General features: G+C 52.0%; 6 protein-coding genes across 6 annotated transcripts; 3 read left to right on the top strand and 3 right to left on the bottom strand.

The window, feature by feature from the left end:
* Window positions 1–91: 91 nt before the first annotated feature.
* Window positions 92–1,659, top strand: PV05_08543 (uncharacterized protein). The gene has a single exon (XM_013458065.1). The coding sequence runs from the start codon at window positions 179–181 to the stop codon at window positions 1,556–1,558; it is 1,380 nt and encodes a 459-aa protein (XP_013313519.1). The 5' UTR covers window positions 92–178; the 3' UTR covers window positions 1,559–1,659.
* A 468-nt stretch (window positions 1,660–2,127) lies between these two features.
* On the top strand, window positions 2,128–2,855 carry PV05_08542 (uncharacterized protein). The gene has a single exon (XM_013458064.1). It carries the CDS (start codon window positions 2,412–2,414, stop codon window positions 2,781–2,783), a length of 372 nt encoding a protein of 123 aa, XP_013313518.1. The 5' UTR covers window positions 2,128–2,411; the 3' UTR covers window positions 2,784–2,855.
* Window positions 2,856–3,695: 840 nt separating this feature from the next.
* On the top strand, window positions 3,696–5,948 carry PV05_08541 (uncharacterized protein). Its single transcript, XM_013458063.1, has 2 exons — window positions 3,696–4,397; window positions 4,455–5,948. Exon 2 carries the CDS (start codon window positions 4,460–4,462, stop codon window positions 5,213–5,215), a length of 756 nt encoding a protein of 251 aa, XP_013313517.1. The 5' UTR covers window positions 3,696–4,397; window positions 4,455–4,459; the 3' UTR covers window positions 5,216–5,948.
* A 396-nt stretch (window positions 5,949–6,344) lies between these two features.
* PV05_08540 (uncharacterized protein) lies at window positions 6,345–8,514 on the bottom strand (the record flags this gene model as incomplete). Its single annotated transcript, XM_013458062.1, has 4 exons — window positions 6,345–7,152; window positions 7,233–7,438; window positions 7,521–8,047; window positions 8,102–8,514. 4 exons carry the CDS (start codon window positions 8,512–8,514, stop codon window positions 6,514–6,516), a joined length of 1,785 nt encoding a protein of 594 aa, XP_013313516.1. The 3' UTR covers window positions 6,345–6,513.
* Window positions 8,515–9,057: 543 nt separating this feature from the next.
* PV05_08539 (uncharacterized protein) lies at window positions 9,058–12,275 on the bottom strand. The gene is made up of 5 exons (XM_013458061.1): window positions 11,637–12,275; window positions 11,375–11,573; window positions 11,124–11,325; window positions 10,681–11,055; window positions 9,058–10,633 (listed from the first exon to the last, which is right to left on the bottom strand). The coding sequence occupies exons 1-5, from the start codon at window positions 11,903–11,905 to the stop codon at window positions 9,726–9,728; spliced, it is 1,953 nt and encodes a 650-aa protein (XP_013313515.1). The 5' UTR covers window positions 11,906–12,275; the 3' UTR covers window positions 9,058–9,725.
* A 1,938-nt stretch (window positions 12,276–14,213) lies between these two features.
* On the bottom strand, window positions 14,214–18,345 carry PV05_08538 (uncharacterized protein). The gene has a single exon (XM_013458060.1). It carries the CDS (start codon window positions 17,897–17,899, stop codon window positions 14,714–14,716), a length of 3,186 nt encoding a protein of 1,061 aa, XP_013313514.1. The 5' UTR covers window positions 17,900–18,345; the 3' UTR covers window positions 14,214–14,713.
* Window positions 18,346–18,412: the final 67 nt, after the last annotated feature.

The raw sequence follows: 18,412 nt of genomic DNA, 5'->3' as shown, positions 1-18,412 counted from the left end.
GATGGACTGAACAGAGCAAGTTTGCCGAGATATGTCTACATCTCCTGCATCAACTCAGAGCATGGACAGATTTACAGAGTAGCCCCTTTGACCACGCATCAGGCCCATTGTTAGCTTTACTTTCGTCTCACTTATGACTGCGACTCACCTTGTTTGCCGCTGAGTATTCACTGTAGCGATGGAAGCGGACGCCGAGACCCCAGCTTCGGGGTCGCCCTTGTCTGATATTGACTCGGACGAATTTCCTGAAGATGTCAAATTTAACCAGAGGATACGTTCGCATTCAAGAGAATCTACCGTTTCCGCCTCCGATGACGGTTCGGCCTCTCCTGTGAGCGTCACAGGGAGAGCGATCGAGATGCCTCCAACCAAACGCCGCAAGACTGGCACGTCGAGCTACGATCATGCAACTCCTCAATCTGCTTCTACAGCCAATCCTCCTCGATCACCAACAGGCTCAATATCGAGCGACACGTCAGGCTCCGTCCCTACTTCACCTTCCTTCGCGCACCTTGGCCCGACCCATCCTCTGTCGACTGCCTACGCGGCTGCTCAAGCCAACCCGGAAAATCCAGAATTGGCGGACTATGTCCAAGTGACAAAATGTCTGTGGGACAACTGCGAAGATCGGGAACAAGGAAACATGGACAATTTGGTTGCGCACATCAACGATGTACACATCATTCCGCGCCAGAAGAAATACTACTGCGAATGGGAGGGCTGCGCTCGGAAAGGCCAACCTCACACCAGTGCCTACGCGTTGAAAGCGCACATGAGAAGTCATACTAAGGAGAAGCCATTCATGTGTGCCTTGCCAGAATGTGACCGCAGTTTCACTAGGTCTGACGCGCTCGCGAAGCATATGCGAACTGTGCACGAAACAGAGGCTCTCCGACCCAGTGATCCCGTTCCCAGAGGTCACACCGGAGGAATCTCAAATGGAGGTGCATCTGCAGTGCCAATCAAAAGACTCAAGCTGACAATGGGCGGGAAATCCAATGGTGACAAGAAAGCGAACTTGATTGGAGAACTACCACCATTGCCGACAAGACACACTGTGGCTGCCATGGGCATCAGCCTGGAGGACGTGGAAATGGCCGACGCGGATGGAAACGAGGAACTCGCGGACGCAGTCGACGTCGACAGTGTTCCAATGACTCTGCCTGTACCTCCCGAGTACTATCCAGCCGACGTGTATGAAGACATGGACGACTACGAGCGAAGCCTGCCACCTTCTCAATATTACCGCCTTTTGCGCCGCCAAATCCACTGGGCTGAAGAGGAAGGAGTTGAGTTGCAGCGTGAATTGGAAGACTTGCGGGCTACCACTGAAGATGCACAGGGCAACCTGGTCAAGAAGGGTCTCGGTGATGAGAAAGGCGCCGACGACAATCGCAGAGCAGAATGGCAGCGCACCGAGGAGATGCTGGATGCTGTTTTGCGAGCCGAGACAGGTAAAGTGTGGGAGATGTTCACAGGCAAGAAGCCAGCAGACGGTCAGCAGAATCCATGGGAGTTGCTCAAGGCTTTGGAAGGGGCAACGTCACTGCCACAATAGTTGGAGCGAGCACCAAGCTTGTCATCGAAGTCGGACGTCAGTAGTCATTGGATGTCCTAGAAGACCTCCATGAATGCATTATGCATGGTCTTGATCTCTGATTTTGATTTTGATTTTGCTTTTGATCCTGTCTCGTGAATCCTCCTGACGAATCAATATTCGTGTTCGCGGACGTAGCCTTGAGGCTAGGGAGCAGGAACAGACGTGGATTTCCTCGGCCTCGTGGGAGAGTGAGGCCACTTTGTCTACATGCAAGGTCCCTCGGACTCAAAGCTGCCATGTTCGCGTGATTGGATGAGAGAACGAGGTCAAGCGTTAGGGCTGAGTAACCGGTGTCCTGCTTCCCTGCAGCACAGAAAGCGCACAACGATGTCCCTGCAGACCCAATGCAGGAGTTAAGTCAGCCGGCAGGAACCCCCTATGGTCGAGTCCGCGTTTCCCCGAGGCATGGCTTGCCCGGTGACAAAGGAGGGTACGGACCTGATACCAAGAAAGTCATAGTTTCAACCTATAAGAAGCACAATCTATCCCAGGAGAAAGCTTCCTCCTCTATTTGCGATATTGAGCGCCTGAACATTTCAGCAAGGCTCTAACCCGGACACAAGATTTAGCAACGTCGATCGCGATCTGCTCTGCGAGTGCTGCGGACAGTGCCACTCTTCTAGCTATCCGTACTAGTAAGTTGCAAGGTTGCTTGAAATGGTCAATCCATTGGGAAACAAAAGCAGGCCAGACTCCCCCGTCCTGCACCGTGACGTCCTCGATGTTCTTGAAATGTCAGCACCCAAATAATTTGGAGGAGATATGATAGGGCGATTAAAGCGCGCAGTGCGGTTACGGCGTTGCAGTGCATATGGAGCAGTCGGTTGAACAAGGTTCAGAGCGGACGGCACCGTCGTGGGCCTTTGTGGTGCTCCCGGCTCAAGAAATGCAGCGTGCACAGCCTGTTTGGCACGCAGCAGGTCACGGCAAGTGGTCAATCATTTCAGCCCCGTGGGGTGGGCTGCAGGTGTGTATCACATTGAATTTCGATCGGGCGATGGAACATGTAGCGAGGGACGAATCAAACGTACGGATGTGCGTTTTGGTTGGCGCGAAAAGTGGCTGGCGAGGTTATCATTTCCAAAATGCAGGGGTGGTTTTAGAGCCTCAGGCAGTGACTCATAATGGCAGATTGAGAGGGAGGCCACATACCCATTTGCGCATTGTCGTACGTACAGAGTAGAAGGCCTGGATAGGCAGACTGGAAAGTCTTCAGAGGTCGACGAAGGGGTCCTCGAATAGAGATCTTCTTGAGCAGTGCACCGCGTTCGAGAGTGCTCTCGCAATTGTACATTGGTGTTACAAGGCGTGTGCCATGAACGGAAACCTTCGGCAACGAGAACCAGATGTGGAACAGGCCAGCTGATTGGTCTCACGGCGAACATCCACATTCGGCACTTTGGACATGGGTGCAATGCACGTTCGAGCGGCTGGCTTGTTGGCGTTTCACAGAACCTCTGACTCATACTTCTCGACCTAGTCTCGACGCTCAAACCCTTCAGTGTTGGATTGCATAGTAAGGTAGATTGTTGTCTTCGCGATTTTCCGCAGACGTGGATATCAGGCCATGCGCTTGCAAGACATGACGCGAGGTTTGGCAGCTCAGACAGCCCGATAGAGAAGTGAGTGCAAGAGTGCACAGCAGGGACGGAGCAAAACGTAGTAAGGCTATCCAAGCGGAGAAGGTCCTCAGGTGGATTCACGGTTTGCTTTGGGTTCGGGTCTTTTGTAAGAGCCCTAAGATGAAGACATTCATTGCCTCGCATAGACCTACCTCGGCTTCTGGGGGTCTCTTCAAGCTCAATTCACCTCACTTTCGCTTCATTCGACACGTAGGTACTGTTATATAAGATGCATAGTCGTATAGTCGTGCGTCATGTGCGCTCGTGACGGGTAATGGCTGTACAGAGTATTATTGAATGAGAGACCATGACTCCTTGTGGCCTGCACGGAGAAGGAACTTTGGAGCGCCGAAATTTCCGACAGATTGACTATGCCAAACACAGACTAGCTCGGTCGCCTCGCCAAGGCTTACTCGAATTCGCCCACAAGACACTTAATCTTCGTCTCTCCCGCTTCTGCCTATTTTTCTTCTTTCCTCTTCTCGCAACTCCATCACTATCAATACAAACGGCAACATCAAGACTTCATCAGGACATGGAGTCATTCTAATCGCTTCGTTCGCCACTTCTATCTAGCCAAGGCAAGATAGAGTCTGTCACCCTTACAGTCACTCTCCCCACCAACTCTCAACTCACTCCTCGTCCAGTCTCCACCCGGAGCCTGAACCAGCAAGACTTCGTCGTCGCTCCCAGCGTCCCGAGCTCTTCAATCCAAACCGCAACCATTCAAGCGTTGGATTTCAACGTCTTCACCACGGCAAACCAGCAACCATGGCGTACTTCAACCCCAGCATCATCGACTGCATCGTCGCAGAACAATCTCCAACACAGCTTCAACGAAGACTTCCAGCTCTTCGCCGTCCCAGAGGCCCCGCAAGTCTCTCAGACAGCCTTGCGTGCGCAGGCGACATTGAGTACAGCCCCTAATACCCAGAGACAAATTCAACCCGGACGTCTCTCCATCAACAAGGGAGTGTCTCCTGTTCAATCTACTCTGTCACCGTCACTAGGGCATATCAATCATCGGTCTTATTCCAGTCCATCTTTGCATCAACGACTTTCCCACCAGAACTTGCGTCAACTCGCTCACTTGCAGCGTCTTCCGCCAGTTCCTCCATTCGACTCGTCTGCCACTGTTCCTCGTAGAACCCCACTCACTGTGAACGTTCCACAAGGTACTAACCGTCCGCACACAATCCGGCCGTCTCGGACAAAACTAACATCATTTCCAGGCAACATGTCTACTGCGTTCGACACTATGTTCCTTCCGGGTGGTGACTTGCTCACCACCCAAGATGAATTCTTCAACTTCGGCACCAATTTCCAGGCCAACACCGACTTCACTGCTGCTAACACCGGAGTATCCGCCACTTCAAGTGGCACCGTATCCCCATCTGAGATTTTCAAGGATGAGTATACTATGTCGGCCCCGCCATCCACGGCGTTCCCCAACTTCAGCACTCCGGAATCTGGCTACCTCGAGTCGCCAGCTATGCTCAGCAGCGGCCTCAATACCTCACCCCTGGAAGATGGTCTCCTCGATACCCAGCTAAACTTCGCCGAGCTTGACAGCATGGCTCCTCTCTTTCCTCAAGATAGCTTCGATCAATTTGCTCAACAGACCATGCCGGTCATTGAGCAAAAGGACACTGCCTTCACAGCCGTGAATGCCAAGCAGCCAACGGAGGCTCCTGCTCCTATGGTTCGACAAAAGTCTTCTCCTGGTCGCCCGCCGTCCCAACCGTACACTCACGGTAGGAAGCACTCGGATACCCATGGTATCAACAAAATGAAGGCGCGTAAGCCCCTGGTCGAAATCACTGTCGACAGTGAGGACGACAAGGAGACCGCCAAGAGGAAGAAGAACACTGCTGCTGCGCGGAAGTCTCGACAGCGCAAACAGGAACACGCCGAGGCGGCCGCTGCGGAGATCCAACGACTGCGGGCCATCATCTATCGCCTCGGCGCTGATCCTGACGCTGAATCAAGTTGAAGCAGGTGTCGAATGCAACGAATATGGGAATCTCTTTTGTCAAGGACATATGTCCTCGCTATCGTCGAAAGGCAATGCTCCGAGAGCGTTGCACCTTTCGAATCCTCGTTATGCACGTTGTACTACAATTGAACGCTGTGTCTATCTGCAGATAGACCAAGCAGCTGCATGACGCCTGGGGTTGAGGATTCCAGTGGGCCTGAGAGCCAGGAGGGCTGGCCCTTTCCCCAACCGCCACGTCAAACCTTTTTTTTTGTTTCATCGTTTCAACTGTGTTATGATTTCGACAAAAGCCATCATCGGAGTTGATGGGTATCTTCCTCACCGCGAAGAACGATCCCAGGCTTCTCCTCGCTTTTCACAACATGGCTACGATTGCGACTACTATTGCGTTTATTCATTTCTTGCGGCACCCAAGACACGATCCGACCACTCGACGACACGTGTGATAGCGGACTTCGGGGGATATCGGGTGTGAGCTTGGGGCATATTGATTGTTTTTATGACGAGAATATTGGCCGGTTCTGACTGTCTCCCAAGGGATTGACTCGTGGCCTCGTGATTTTTTCATCGTTTTCTTTCTACCAGACGATCATCACATTGCCTCCCTGGGGTTTCCGGATGCATCACAACACACTCTTTTCCATAGCACGTTATGCAAGCACTCCCTGCGAGTTCTTGCTCCTGACCACATCTCGGTGCAGGTACAAATGCAACTCAAGTCCTTACTCCATTACGCCTTTCAAGACTGTTCGTTCAATGCATGCGCTCGGTGTTCAATGCTCCTGCCTAATACTCGGCCAGGATGAGCCCGGCTGAGCCATCTCTCACTCCTTTCGTAGGACAACCTAGTTTCAGTATGCCCTAACCCATAACTGACTTAGGCGAATATGTAAAGACTCTTACACCTCGATCAAACGGCTTAAGATCAACTGACAATATGGCTAACACGATACTAGCAACCTTGATACTACCCCTCGTTCTCGAAGCGAAGGAGTGGTCTTGTCCATGAAGGCGCATTCTTGTCCAAAATTGACAATCTCCCAGAAGTTCGACATAATTACCACGCTGACTGCGTGCTGAGACCCATTACCGTCAGACCGAGATGCTCGCTTCCGTCTCCAGCTGCACGGCCAGTAGAAGTCATGCCTTGTTTGAGCATGCTGCAATCATACACCTCCAGAGAATGCCACCGTTGTTCGTACTACGTACTCAGGTAGAAATAGCGAAAGCCCTCTGCTATTGTCACGAATGGCGCCTGTCCTCACCGTTTTCTCGCAACCACGTCAGCCTTATCGTTATTGATACTGAGCTGCTTCAAGGATGGTGCGGCGACTTAAGGCGTCGGACAGCAACTTGTTGATCCGCTGGAAGTCTGGCCCGCGTTTCGCCTGTGCGATAGCGAGCAGAACGCCCTTCGCTGTCTGCTCCTCACCTTTTCCTTTGATCTTGACGCCCGTCCACGGGCTTGCGCCTCTTTTCAAGAGTTCGTAGACTGTAGCAAAGTCCTGAATCTTGGCAGCTATGTGAAGGGGGGGCATACCATGTTGGCCGACTTGGTTTATGTCCGCACCGTTGTCCAGAAGCAAAGTGATCATTGAGTTCTTCTTGCTCCAAATTGCTGCGTGCAATGGAGCGTTTCCAGAATTAGTCCTCGCATCAAGCCTTGCATTATTCTTCAGCAACAATGCGACAGCATCCACATCGTCAAACACCACGGCTAGGTGGAGCGGAGTTCGACCTGTGTTGTTTGGCAGGTCGACGCGGGCTCCATTCTCAATGAGAAGCTCGAGGATATTGACTCTGCCCGCTTTTGCTGCGCAATGCAGCGGCGTCTCTTTAACTTGGTTCTCCGAATTGACCAGCCCGGGCGTCTCTTTGATCAAGAATCCTGTGATTCTCCGTTCCCGTTCGTGGCAGCGCAATGTAAAGGTGTACTTCGATTATCGTCAACGACACCTGTTTGGACTCCAAGCTCTACAAGCAATTGCACGGTTTTCAAGTCCTCTCGGTTTACTGCCAAGTGCAGCAGACTTTGTCCGGTATCGTCCGTTGTCTTCAGATTCGCCTTGCTGAGTTTCAGGTACCTGACTGCCGCCGCCTCACCGTGTTTGACCGCGATGATGAGCGGCGTAAATCCCTTGTCTGCGTTTCCGTCACTGCGCACTTCGATGCCGACATTGTATTCTTCCCACAGCAATTGGATGGTTGGCACATCCCCACCTTTGGCGGCAGCGTGAAGAACATTCCAGCCCGATGAACTTCGACCGTCGATATTTGCTCCTCTCTCCAAAAGCAGCTTTACGATGTCGCAGCGTCGTGATTGGGCGGCTTGAAACAGAGGCAGTGATATGGTAGCCTTTGGAATCCTCTAGTGGTGACTCTTGGTTGATCTCCGTTCCCATGTCAAGTAGCAATTCGACGGCTTGGACTGAGTCCTCCAATATCGCTTGTGTAAGCCAGGTGACTCTGTTTCCATTCGGCGGCTCGAAGTCGAATAGTCCAATCGATTTGAGGAGCGAGCACGCCTGCTCGCGGCCATCCTTGAAGCCTCTGTCATACTCGGTACCACGGGAGTTCCCATCATCCCTTTCTGAAATATTGTTCGTGTTCTCCTGCTTCCCTTTTGGTGGAAAAGGTTCCGATGGCTCGGACGGAGTTGCAGCCTGTGCTAGGTCTGCATCACTGACGTGGGCTGTCTTCCCCAGCATGCCCTTCGCCGCGGGTGTTGCCGTTCCTGTCCCTTTGATCTTTTGTCGGATTTGTGACGAGCGCGAGGCTTGCTTGTCGATGCCATTGAGAACGTGCAAGGAAGGTAGCTTCGAGTCAGAACTGTAGGCAATCAGACAAAGGCGAAAGTTCGGGGCATTGAAGTGTCTAATTTACTGTATCTTCAAGACTTCAGTAAGATGCTTTAGATTCTTGTCCTGTACTACCAGGAGTTCTCGAGCCTCGTCCCAGTTCACGTCGGCGTCCGACGTTTTGCGCTTGACGCTCCTCAGATTGTAATGGATGATAAAGAGAGTGTTAGAGCAGCATCGGAGAATCGTGTCAATCCACGATTCCTCGAGCAGAGAACGGAAGGGCTGGCGCAACGGGTCATTGCGACCCAGTAGCAGAGTGAATGCATACAGGAGATGCCGCTCAATGACGGGGAAGATCTCCCACAGCTCGTTCTTTGGAATATGAGTGCTGTCATCTCCACCACTCAATTGCTTCAGTGAGTCGGTGGCTTCCGCGCAACTGACGAGAAGACGATCAATGTTCTGAGCAGCTTGGTAGATTGAAGGAGGCGCCATGACATGGTGATGATGAGAAATAGTCAGTAGATAAGTTCAGCATTGTGACTGACGTGCACGCGGGAGACATGAAGATGATATCAACTCGGTCAGGCTGAGGTCCTGAGTCAGGGTTTGACGCGAGGAATCCTGGAAGACCGGTGACCAAAAACTGCAGGTTTCTGCCTGATAATATGCACCAGCAGGAGGAGCGGCTCTAATCGTCGTGGCTGCCATCTGCAAGCCACCGTGCGGCAATGCCCAACCACGCTCGTGACCAGACGAAAGGCGCAGTAATTTGGAGGCCACATATCCGAGTTCCCTTTGGGTCGGATGGAAAGGCAGTAGGTCAGCAGAATAGCCCTTTGGACGAGATGGTTCGTGTACGCGAGACTCGTGTTCACAGCTTCCCCATGTCGCCAATAGTAATAACAAAGCAGATGGTCTTCCTGAAGAGGGGATGATGGGGTGCCTGCCATTGTTAGAGAGGGTCACAGGTTTTCTGTCCACAGTGCTCAGAGTACCGTGAATCTAGACACAAGATGAGGACGACGAGGACGAGGATAAGACATAACATATTCGATCAATTTTCACTTTATTAGCTATTACTATCCTAACTTGTAGTTGCGTTCTCGCTGGCCACCGTACTGTTCTGCTTAAGCACTTGAACAAACAAGCACTTCCACAAGACCCAGACGATTCCAATCCACATTGGAAGACAAAAAGGACTAATAAGCCTCCTGCATTCCTCTGCCAATTTGCTCCCTTTCATCCAGCAGACGCTTGCATTTGGGGGTATCTCTTCTTCGTTAAGAATCAAGACTTGCCGAAGTGGGTATCTGGTACTCGAAAATGCATCAACCAAAAAAACATAACAAGAATCTCAATCTAATGGTGACGGGGTATCCTGAAAAGCAACAACATAACGAAATGAGTGGTGTCCGAGTTTGTCGTCAATCAGTGCAGTAGGCCTCAGTGAGGTCTCCAGCGGAAAAGTGGTTGCAATTACACTTGCAGACCCAACCTTGGACGTGATCTAGGCCCAACCATGTCGTGCTACCTCATAGGGCGAGGCCAGAGGGACGAGAAGGGCTGCGAGGAGGTAGCGACGGTGTGCTGTAGCTCTTGTCGTCCCACCACTTCTCAAACTCAACTGGACTAGCTGCTCGAGACAGTCGAGATGGATGTGACAGAGATGTGCGTGGAGTCTTGTCTCTGACCTCGTCGGACCTTCAAGCAGTCGCCTTGACTTCCGGCGTGGCAGCAGGGACAGCCGGCTCAGCCTTGTCGGTGACGAGATCAGCCGGGACAACATCGCCCTTGATCTGTGATTCTCCGGCTTCAGGGACGGCGGCGGGAGTTTCGGACGTGGTTGCCTCAGTTGTGGCAGCTGGCTCGGCGGCCTTTTCCTTTTCCTTGGGTCCTTCAGACTTCACCGCTTTACTAGCGCGGCGGACGAGGTTGCCAATGAATTTGGCCGGGGTGGGAGACTTCTCGCGCTTGGGTTCTTCGGCACCCTCCTCGGTCTCGCTAGCCTCCTTCTTCTTGTTGAAGAAGAGGGAGGTTCGACGCTTGTTGTCACGAGCAGGTCGCTCTTCCTTAGCAATAGGAGCTTCAGTGGCCGGCTCTGTGACAGCAGAATGGACCGTGGGTTCTGTGCTGGCGGCGGCGACAGGGTCTTTGGCGATAGCCTCAGCTGCCTTGTCTTCCTTAGCTTCTTCCTTAGGCTCCTCTTTGTGCTCCTTCTTGCCCTCAAATCTGGCTTCGGTCTTCTTGATGAAGCCCAGCAGACCGCCTTTCTTCTCGGTCTTGGGAGCAGAGGCATCAGCTGGGGAAGTGGTGGCTGGTTCTTTGGCAGGTTCTTCAGCTTGTGGTGTTTGGACCGTGTCAACAGGAGCGGTCACGGCAGCAGTGTCGATAGGCTTGTTTTCAATTGGTTCCTCGAGCTTGGGTGCAGTCTCGGAGACGGGAGGAACATCTGTAGCACCAGTGGCGTCCTTCTCAGACTTTTCAGTGGTTGGGCTGGTCACACTCTTCTTGAAGAAGGTTCCGAAGACGGAACCACGTTTGGCCTTCTTTTCAGCTGGCGTAGCCTCTTCCTTGTCTTCTTTCTTGTCTGTAGAGGTGGCGGCGGCAGGCACTGATTTGCTGTTAGATTGCGTCACTTGAAGGGACGACTAAACTCACCGGCAGCGACAGCGGCAGCTTCAGGAGCCTCGACAGCCTTGCTAGGCTCATCGGTCGGTTTGGCTTCCTCCTTTTGGGTGTCGGCCTCAGCTTTCTTCTCCTCTTTCGCCTCTTTCTTAGCTTCTGCCTTCTCTTCCTTCTTTTCGGCGTGCTCTTCCTTCTTGCCCATTAGAGAGCCAAAAATGCTGCCACGCTTGCGAGACTGCGATCGCTCCTTGTGCTCTTTCTTGGCCTCTTCTTCGCTGCCTGCAGAAGTGCTTGCATTTTCAGCCGCAGGGGCTGTAGCGGCAGCGGTCGCAGCACCAGCATCGAGAGACTTTTTGGGTTCCTTGGACTTGGAGCGGACTGGGGTGGTCGCGATGACGGCTGGTTTAGCTTGGGCTGCATTAGTCGGCGATCCTTGACGGGACCGGATAGCTCTCCGCAAAAGCAAAAAAACTTACCGTATTCCTCGAGATTCTTCTTGTAGCTCTCACGTCCAGTAATATCTTCCTTCAATTCCTTGGCCTCTTCGATGGCCTTTTCAATAGCGACGACCCAGCTGTCCCGTTCTTCGGACTTGGTCGTCTCGAAGCGGTGTTGATGAGAACCGGCTTTGAAGGAGAATTGGTTGAAACCTTCCTTGGTGACATTAGACGCATCGGCCTAACCATGTGTCAGTCTGTGCGTAAGTGCAGATGGTGGAAGTGCTTACCAGGTTGATGATGCCAACAGGATGAGCCTTGTCTTCGGCACGCTTGGAGAAGAACAGCAATCCTTTGCCGGTCTCGCGAGCCCATGATGCAGAGGCGTGCTTCGCATCATCCTTGTCAGATCGCAGGAAAGTGGACAATGATTCACTGGTCAATGGCTCTTCGGAGAACCAGAAGAAGTGTTTGGTGAAGAAAAATCTCCTGTAGTGTTCCCTCGATCAGCTCCTGTCCCCTTAGATTGTGTCATATGCGGAGGCAACCTACTTCAAGAGTGTTGGCTCCTTGTATCCCAAGACACCCTCTGACGCTGGAACGGCCTTGACAGGTGTCTCATCCTTCTTTACATCTTCAGTGGCCGTGGCAGGAGCAGGCTCTTCGGTGGTGGCCGCAGGTGTAGGCTCCGTTGCAGCCTCAGCTGGAGTTGCGGCAGTCTCTGCAGGTGCAGTTGTTGGTGCCTCAGGCTGTTCCAGCGCAGCCTTGGTAGGTTCCACGACGGGCGTCTCCTCGACAGGTTTGGGAGCTTCGACGGACATGGTTGGTGCACGTGGTGATTGAAATTATGTGGTGTATAGAATGCAGTCAACTACAGGTGGAATGTTCTCTGAAGCTTGCAGAAAAGAGGTGATCAGAGGGAGAGTCGAGAAAAGATCCAATCGACTGTGGTAGTTGATGTGGACAAAGGCAGGAAGCACCACGAGGCTTTGTGTAGCACGGGCAGTCGGGTGTTCAACAGATGGATGTAAAGGTGCAATTGAAGAGAGAAGAAGAAGATGGACTGGAGATTAGAAGATGGGATGAGCAAGGAGGAAAAGGATTGGATGGAAGGGAGAGCGAGATTATGAGACAGGCCTGGATGGGATCCCCAAGGATTTTTCGGCGTCTTGCTCTTTTGTTTTGGGCGTGGTGTCGTTGTCCAGTCAAGAAGACGGCGCAGGGCGTTTAGTAGCCAAGGGAGATTTGGAGGCGGCCAGAGAGGCGCACTAGGCACAAAGCTCGGGCTAGTGGGCGGTGTGGCCACTCAGGAATAAGGGCAAACTGCACCTTACGGGCGCTAACACGCTCCACCGGTTTAACTAAAACTAGACCTCAAACAATGAAAAGCCCCAATGCGATCCAACTCCAGTTACTCCACTACTCGTAGGCATCATGAAAGTGCGAACCCTCAGCGACCCCTTGGTCCTTCTATTCAGGTATAGCATGCCCCAGCTGATCACGAGTGGCATTTCGCTTGACAAACTATCTTCGAACCGAGTCGATGGCCTTGCTGTTCACGCTGTTGTAGGGAGTTACGCCATGCGCTTTCTCCGTGATTAAGACTTGAGCACCCTCAACACATGCTAAGCCCATACTCCGTACTCCGTACAGTCTCTTCCATCTCTGGTCAAGCCGTCAGCCGTCAGAAGCATATCCAAGCCAAGGTCTGTACCTAGTAGTCTACGCGGCGCGGCCACTGAGAGATATCAACGATCCCGTGACAGAGGCTGCATATGTACAGTCCTGGGCAGTAAGAGTTGAAGACTGAAGATCCTTTCACACCATGGCCGCCAATTGCCCTATCACAGGCTGCTTGACTATGGAAACCCCCAATGTCAATCTGCGTATCCTAGATACCAGGTTGTCGCAAGTCAATACCCGATTCACGAAGGGTCATGTCAGGCTTCCCATCGATTTTACGACTCGACCAGGGAGTTCATGAAATGCACAAGCTTTTCTGCCCCTCCTTCACCGATGAATTCTTCAATCCGTATAGGACGGAGGGTAGAGATAGCATCAGACCACGAGGCATGTCACCCAAAACGATGTCTGGTCATGCGACACATATGGTAGCCTGCACAATGACGTGCCTCCTGCAGGCATGATTTGCCGGTTCCGTCTGCGAATCATAGCAAACCCCAGTGGTGAGCAAGAACCTATAGCGTCGATAGGACTGCCACCTACGGAGTATCTAGCAAGGCTAGGTAGTATAGGGCACTTTAGGAATCAGAAAGTAAGCGATGAAGAAGGCGTCCAAGAGGTAGCCAAGGAGTTGAATCGAGCACGCTCGTAGTGCTTGTTTGTCAGCTTGGACATCTTTGAATCCAGAATAAAGGCTGTCATGTCGCCTTTTCGCGCCATCTTGCGAAATATGAGCCGCACTCAATAATGCTGAACTGTAGTCCGTCTGCTCGAATTGGCGCAAGCCCATCGCGCGATCATTTCCCTTGCGAAGAAAATTTGACAGTTTGATAGTGGATATCTTGTTGATCCACGACTACGGAATTACTTTTCGTGCTGGGCCCATTTAGTATGCGCCGTCGATCTCTTTTATTCGCCGTGTACCCTCTGGATTGGTCCCCCTTCAAATTTCGAGATTGTCCCTGTGTGCCTTGAAAATTGAGAAGAGCGCAACGGAGACAGACGAACAGTTGAAGCTGTTTCAAGTAGTAACTTGTGAGGCCTTGATTGGCAATTCGACTCGACCCTGCTTCGAACTTGTTGGACAATCTGATTTCGTTTGAGAGTCTCCATGGCATGGGGAAGATTGGGTTTCTGGTTCTTCTTACCCATTCACGGCCCATTCGAAGTGTTGTTCCAAGTTCCAACAGCCTGCAGATTCTTCGAAACAAGTTCAAGCTGAGACCGTGGCGTAAATCGCTTGCAAGAAAGCACGGGCCTTAGGACGCTATACTATGGTACTACGGCCTAGGTCGTGGGGAATGAATAAGGGCACTCTGATCAAATTTTCGAGCATGGGTGGCAGTGGGAGACCACCGCTTCTGTGGCTTTCTGAAGGAGGGGCAGAGATAGTGTAATAGCTGATCCTTTGGCCTGCAAAGCAGGGTGCAAAGCAGGAGGGGTTGATCTTCACCTGGTTTACGAGTAGGACAATCACTTCTCAATCAAGCGCAACACAAGACTGTATGCTACTCGTACCAGGGAACAGGCCAAGCCCAGTGGAAAAGGACCCGTCAAGCAAGTCATGTTCCTGGCGGAGAATTGAATATTCCACATATTCCTCCACTTGGCGCCATGTCGAGGAAACTCCCGAGCTGTCAGACATGTGATAAAATCTGTTCTCGTTCAAGGGCAAGAAAACGGGCTCGAGGTTCATCATCCTTCTCGCGTTGCGACACTAGAAGTACGTACTAATAACTCATCATCTGGCGTATCTTGAAGATTATGCTCAAGTGAGAGCCCAACCCTCGACTTTTGGATTACCTTTCCAACGCCCTGCTTGCTTTATCGACCAGACAAGGTAGCAGTTGATCCACCCTTGATTCATGCGTTATATACATCAGCTTCAGAAACGGGTATTCAAGACTTGCAGAAGGTACCAACAACAGCCCTGACTGCCATTTTCTCTATCCCGCTGTGGTCAAAATGTAGGATGTAATCGCGTCCATCCTCTCTTTCGTGAGCTTGAGGCTGATTACGAGTAATTCTTGTGCGACGTCTGGATGCTGTGCTTGCATTTCATTCCACCGCCTTTCGTCTAACAACCACGTAACACAGTCTTTCTCCGCCACCGTCGTTGCTGTGCGTGTTGTTTGCGAGAAGAATGGTAATTCACCACAAGGTCGGCCGGCTACAATCAATTCAGAGAACTTCCCTTGTGGCAAATCGTAGTCCGCCCGTAGCAAGCCTTCCTCAAGCATGTAAAAAGCGTCGGCCTCGTCACCAACACGGAAAAGAACCGAGCCTTTGGAGTAGGACACCCTCTCAAAATAGCCCATTGCACGGTACCAGAAATCTTCGTTCTTGTCGGAAACATCTGCAAAGATCTGGAGTAAGAGAGGGAGTGGCTGCTTGAAAGATTGCCACTTGGGCACGCTCGACGTATCTTCGTCAAGGGTGTTCTGTGCAACTTGATGAAGGTGATTTCGGCGAGGAGAGCTGCCCATGAACTCGGCCTTGTAAGACTGCGAGAGTTCTTGGCTTGCTCGATTTCGAGGTACATCAAGGTGTGATGCCGCACGTTTCGTCCGTCGATGCTCCTGTTGACGGTACAGTGCTGTTAACAGTTCGTTTTCGCAGTGCACGAGCGCATCATTGAGATCTGCAAAAATCTCCACTTCTGAATCTTCTGCGAACAACCCGACATTTTGAAGGGCTCGTCCAACCTCACCCTCAACGTCCAAGCCACTTATAATCAACATCACGTCGCGCTTCTGCAACAACCGGTTGATGCGTGTAAAAGCTTCGGCAGCCGAGAAGTCAATGCCGTTGATGTGTCCCATGTCCAGGATAAGGAACCGTAGAGGTCGATCCCTAAACGCGTCGTCTGCGAGAAGTGCCCGAATACGATTTTCCACCCCCACAATGGTGCCGAAGAACAAAAAGCCGGCCAACTTGATGAGAAAGATCTGCTGGCCCGTCTCTTTCAAGAATCTCAGCTGAACAGGAGGTCTTCTGACCAGAGACTTAGCGACTTGGCCGGAGTAAGTTGCCCTGATCGCAGTCCTTCGTGATGTTTGGACCACGAAACTGACAGCAGCAAGGACAATGCCGACCAGAATACCAATCACGAAGTCCCAGACACCCATAGTGACAACAATGATTACAATCGTGGCGTACTCCAGCTTGTGTACCTTGCCCCAGGTTCCGACAAGGGCCTCCTCGAGTAGTTCAATGCCCAAAAGGAAAATCAAGGCTCCAACGACCATGATAGGAATGTAGCCAATGACGATTGGTCCTGCCAACAGAATGCCAAAGGTGCCAGCCGCCAGCATCAGGCCGGCAAGACGGTCACTACCTCCACTGTCCATGAACAGCAAGCTGTTGGTGTAGACCAGATAGTTTTGAACACTGCCAAACAGACCACTCAGACAATTCGAGACGCCGTGTGCAATAAGCTCCCTGTCGACGTTGAGGTTGTCTTCACCTGTAGAAATACCCAATGCCGGGACATTGATGGGTACATGCAGAATCCCGAAGAAAGTCAGGGCGAACATGGCGGGGATGGTGTCTGCAAGCGCACCCCAGTGAACAGCTTTGAAGTCGTAGAGTGTGTAGAAGTGATACCACGGGTTTCCAGCAGGCGGCGGGTCAAACACCCAACCCTTCGAATGTAACGTTCCCATAGAAATTCCCAAGGCAAATTTGAAAAAGTAGAACAGCGCAGCCACCGACAGGAAATAACCACCCACCAAAAGATTAGATTTCACGAAACGTTGTACAACGAGGAGAATGATGGCAAGTGACAATGGAATGACCCATAGTAGAATGGTATCGGCTCGCACCAGCTGTTTGAGGGTGTCAAGGCTATACTCGAGGTTTCCCGGAAGCCGAGCAGAGACTTCGACTCCAGTTGCAACGAGGAACCAGCCGACACCACCGATGCAGCCTATGAGGATATGTCGCGGGAAGAACCCAATCAGAGATCCCAGCCTGCAGGCTCCCATAAGGAAGAAGACAGCACCCGTAAGAATAGCACTGATGGAGAAGGATAGTATGGTAGTGGCCAGGACGGATTTGGTGTTATCCTCGCCGACTTTGTTTAAGATCGTGAAAGCCATCTTGTGGAAGAACGGGACCACCTCGATCATTTCTGATCCAATGCCTCCTCGAAACACCGATCCACCCGAAGAGTAAACCACCTGGGATATGATTGTACTGACATAAAACATGGCGATGCCATCAGAGCCCAGATTGTCGAAGATCGCGTTGCCCAGGGGAAACAAAATCATGCCGTACGATAGGGCATCAAGGATGTTCAGGAGTAGACCAAGGAAGACAGCTGGAAAGAGACTGACAGGGTGGACGACAACCTCTCGATAGATTGTGCGTGGATTCCACGTCTTCGGATGGGACAGGACATAACAGCATGACCTTGCTCGCCCAACGGAGGCTCTCCATGTCTGTCTTAGACCCCCTCTGTGCGATATCTGTCCCTCGACATCACCTAGCTGCCCATACTGCCCCGAGCTCTTACGGTCTCCCAGGAGAGCAGTTTGCTCATCTGGCACCGAGGATTTGGCCATGCTTGAAGATGTGGGACGTTCACTGCTGATCCTTTGTATGCCATTCGACTGTGGTACCTCCTCTTGCTCAGTATAATTTTGTATCATCAAGGACAGCCCAGACTGCACAGTGTCATCAATAGCCTCTTCCTCAGAGCCTTGGGGTGATACAGGTTCGGAGACTTCCTCGATGGCGTCCGGATAACCATCGTCAGACGTGGGTGAGGCACTGCGCGGAGAGCTGCCTAGGTGCGAGACATTGTCGGAGACAGCAATCGCAGCCAGTTCGGCCGTCTGGTCCCGTAGATCGGCAGAAGAGGAGTATTGGGCAGGATCTAGCTTTTCGTGAAAGGATCGGTGGTAGAAGGATCTGGCGGGAGTTCTGGCGGAAGGTTGACTAGAAGTAGAGCTTGCTCGCGCCCGCCGTGTGGTGTGAGGTCGATCCGATATCGCGAGAGGGTTGCTCTCCTCTGTGCTTCGGTCACTGTGAGACGTCCTCGAGGGAGAGGCTGGCATAGGAGCCGGCCGAGCTTTTGAGAAATTCGAGCTATGGCGGGCAAGTTGCTTCCCTTGACCAGCTGTCGACATCTTCCGAGTTCATGAGCTTATCAAACACTCCGCAGGCGCATATAAGACCAGATCCAGCTCTTTCACCGGGCGGAGACGGGATGGTTTACTGGTGGGCCATCCCGATCACGAGTGACGCGAGCGGAGCAGAAAATGAGGAAATCGTCAGGGCCGCCGATAAGGCTTCGAGAATGGTGAGGAGAGGCCGACCGTGGTAGGATCACGCGGTTTTCTCACGACGCAGCAGTTACGGGCTGTTCCCTGTCCATGCAGACGAGCACGAGCTTCCTCCCAACTCGTGGCGAAAGGAATGTTTTGCCTCGCCGCAGTTATGGAGCCGTTGCGGAGGAAATTTTTGCGTGAGGAGAAAGTATAGGTAACGTTAGATGCATGTGGTGGGATGATGATAAGAGATGAAGCGAGGGTGGATCAAGAATGCAGTACTCCGTAGACCAGCAGTCTATCGCCCCGCCCGTTACGAGTACACGAGGTCTCTAAGCAAAATTCGAACGTGCTGGTGACCTGAGAAGTCTG

The sequence above is a fragment of the Exophiala xenobiotica genome, assembly GCF_000835505.1.
Source record: "Exophiala xenobiotica strain CBS 118157 unplaced genomic scaffold supercont1.5, whole genome shotgun sequence".
In the NCBI taxonomy this organism is placed as follows: domain Eukaryota; kingdom Fungi; phylum Ascomycota; class Eurotiomycetes; order Chaetothyriales; family Herpotrichiellaceae; genus Exophiala; species Exophiala xenobiotica.
Note: the sequence above shows the minus strand (reverse complement) of the source record. Positions and strands in the feature narration are given on the sequence as shown.

Excerpts from the sequence above, each read along its gene's own strand:
- PV05_08543 (XM_013458065.1), top strand. The coding sequence starts at position 179 with ATGGAAGCGGACGCCGAGACCCCAGCTTCGGGGTCGCCCTTGTCTGAT.
- PV05_08542 (XM_013458064.1), top strand. The coding sequence starts at position 2,412 with ATGGAGCAGTCGGTTGAACAAGGTTCAGAGCGGACGGCACCGTCGTGG.
- PV05_08541 (XM_013458063.1), top strand. The coding sequence starts at position 4,460 with ATGTCTACTGCGTTCGACACTATGTTCCTTCCGGGTGGTGACTTGCTC.
- PV05_08539 (XM_013458061.1), bottom strand. The coding sequence starts at position 11,905 with ATGTCCGTCGAAGCTCCCAAACCTGTCGAGGAGACGCCCGTCGTGGAA. Across the intron at positions 11,574-11,636 it reads AAGGAGCCAACACTCTTGAA|GAGATTTTTCTTCACCAAAC; the intron begins GTAGGTTGCCTC and ends GGAACACTACAG. Across the intron at positions 11,326-11,374 it reads CTGTTGGCATCATCAACCTG|GCCGATGCGTCTAATGTCAC; the intron begins GTAAGCACTTCC and ends ACACATGGTTAG.
- PV05_08538 (XM_013458060.1), bottom strand. The coding sequence starts at position 17,899 with ATGTCGACAGCTGGTCAAGGGAAGCAACTTGCCCGCCATAGCTCGAAT.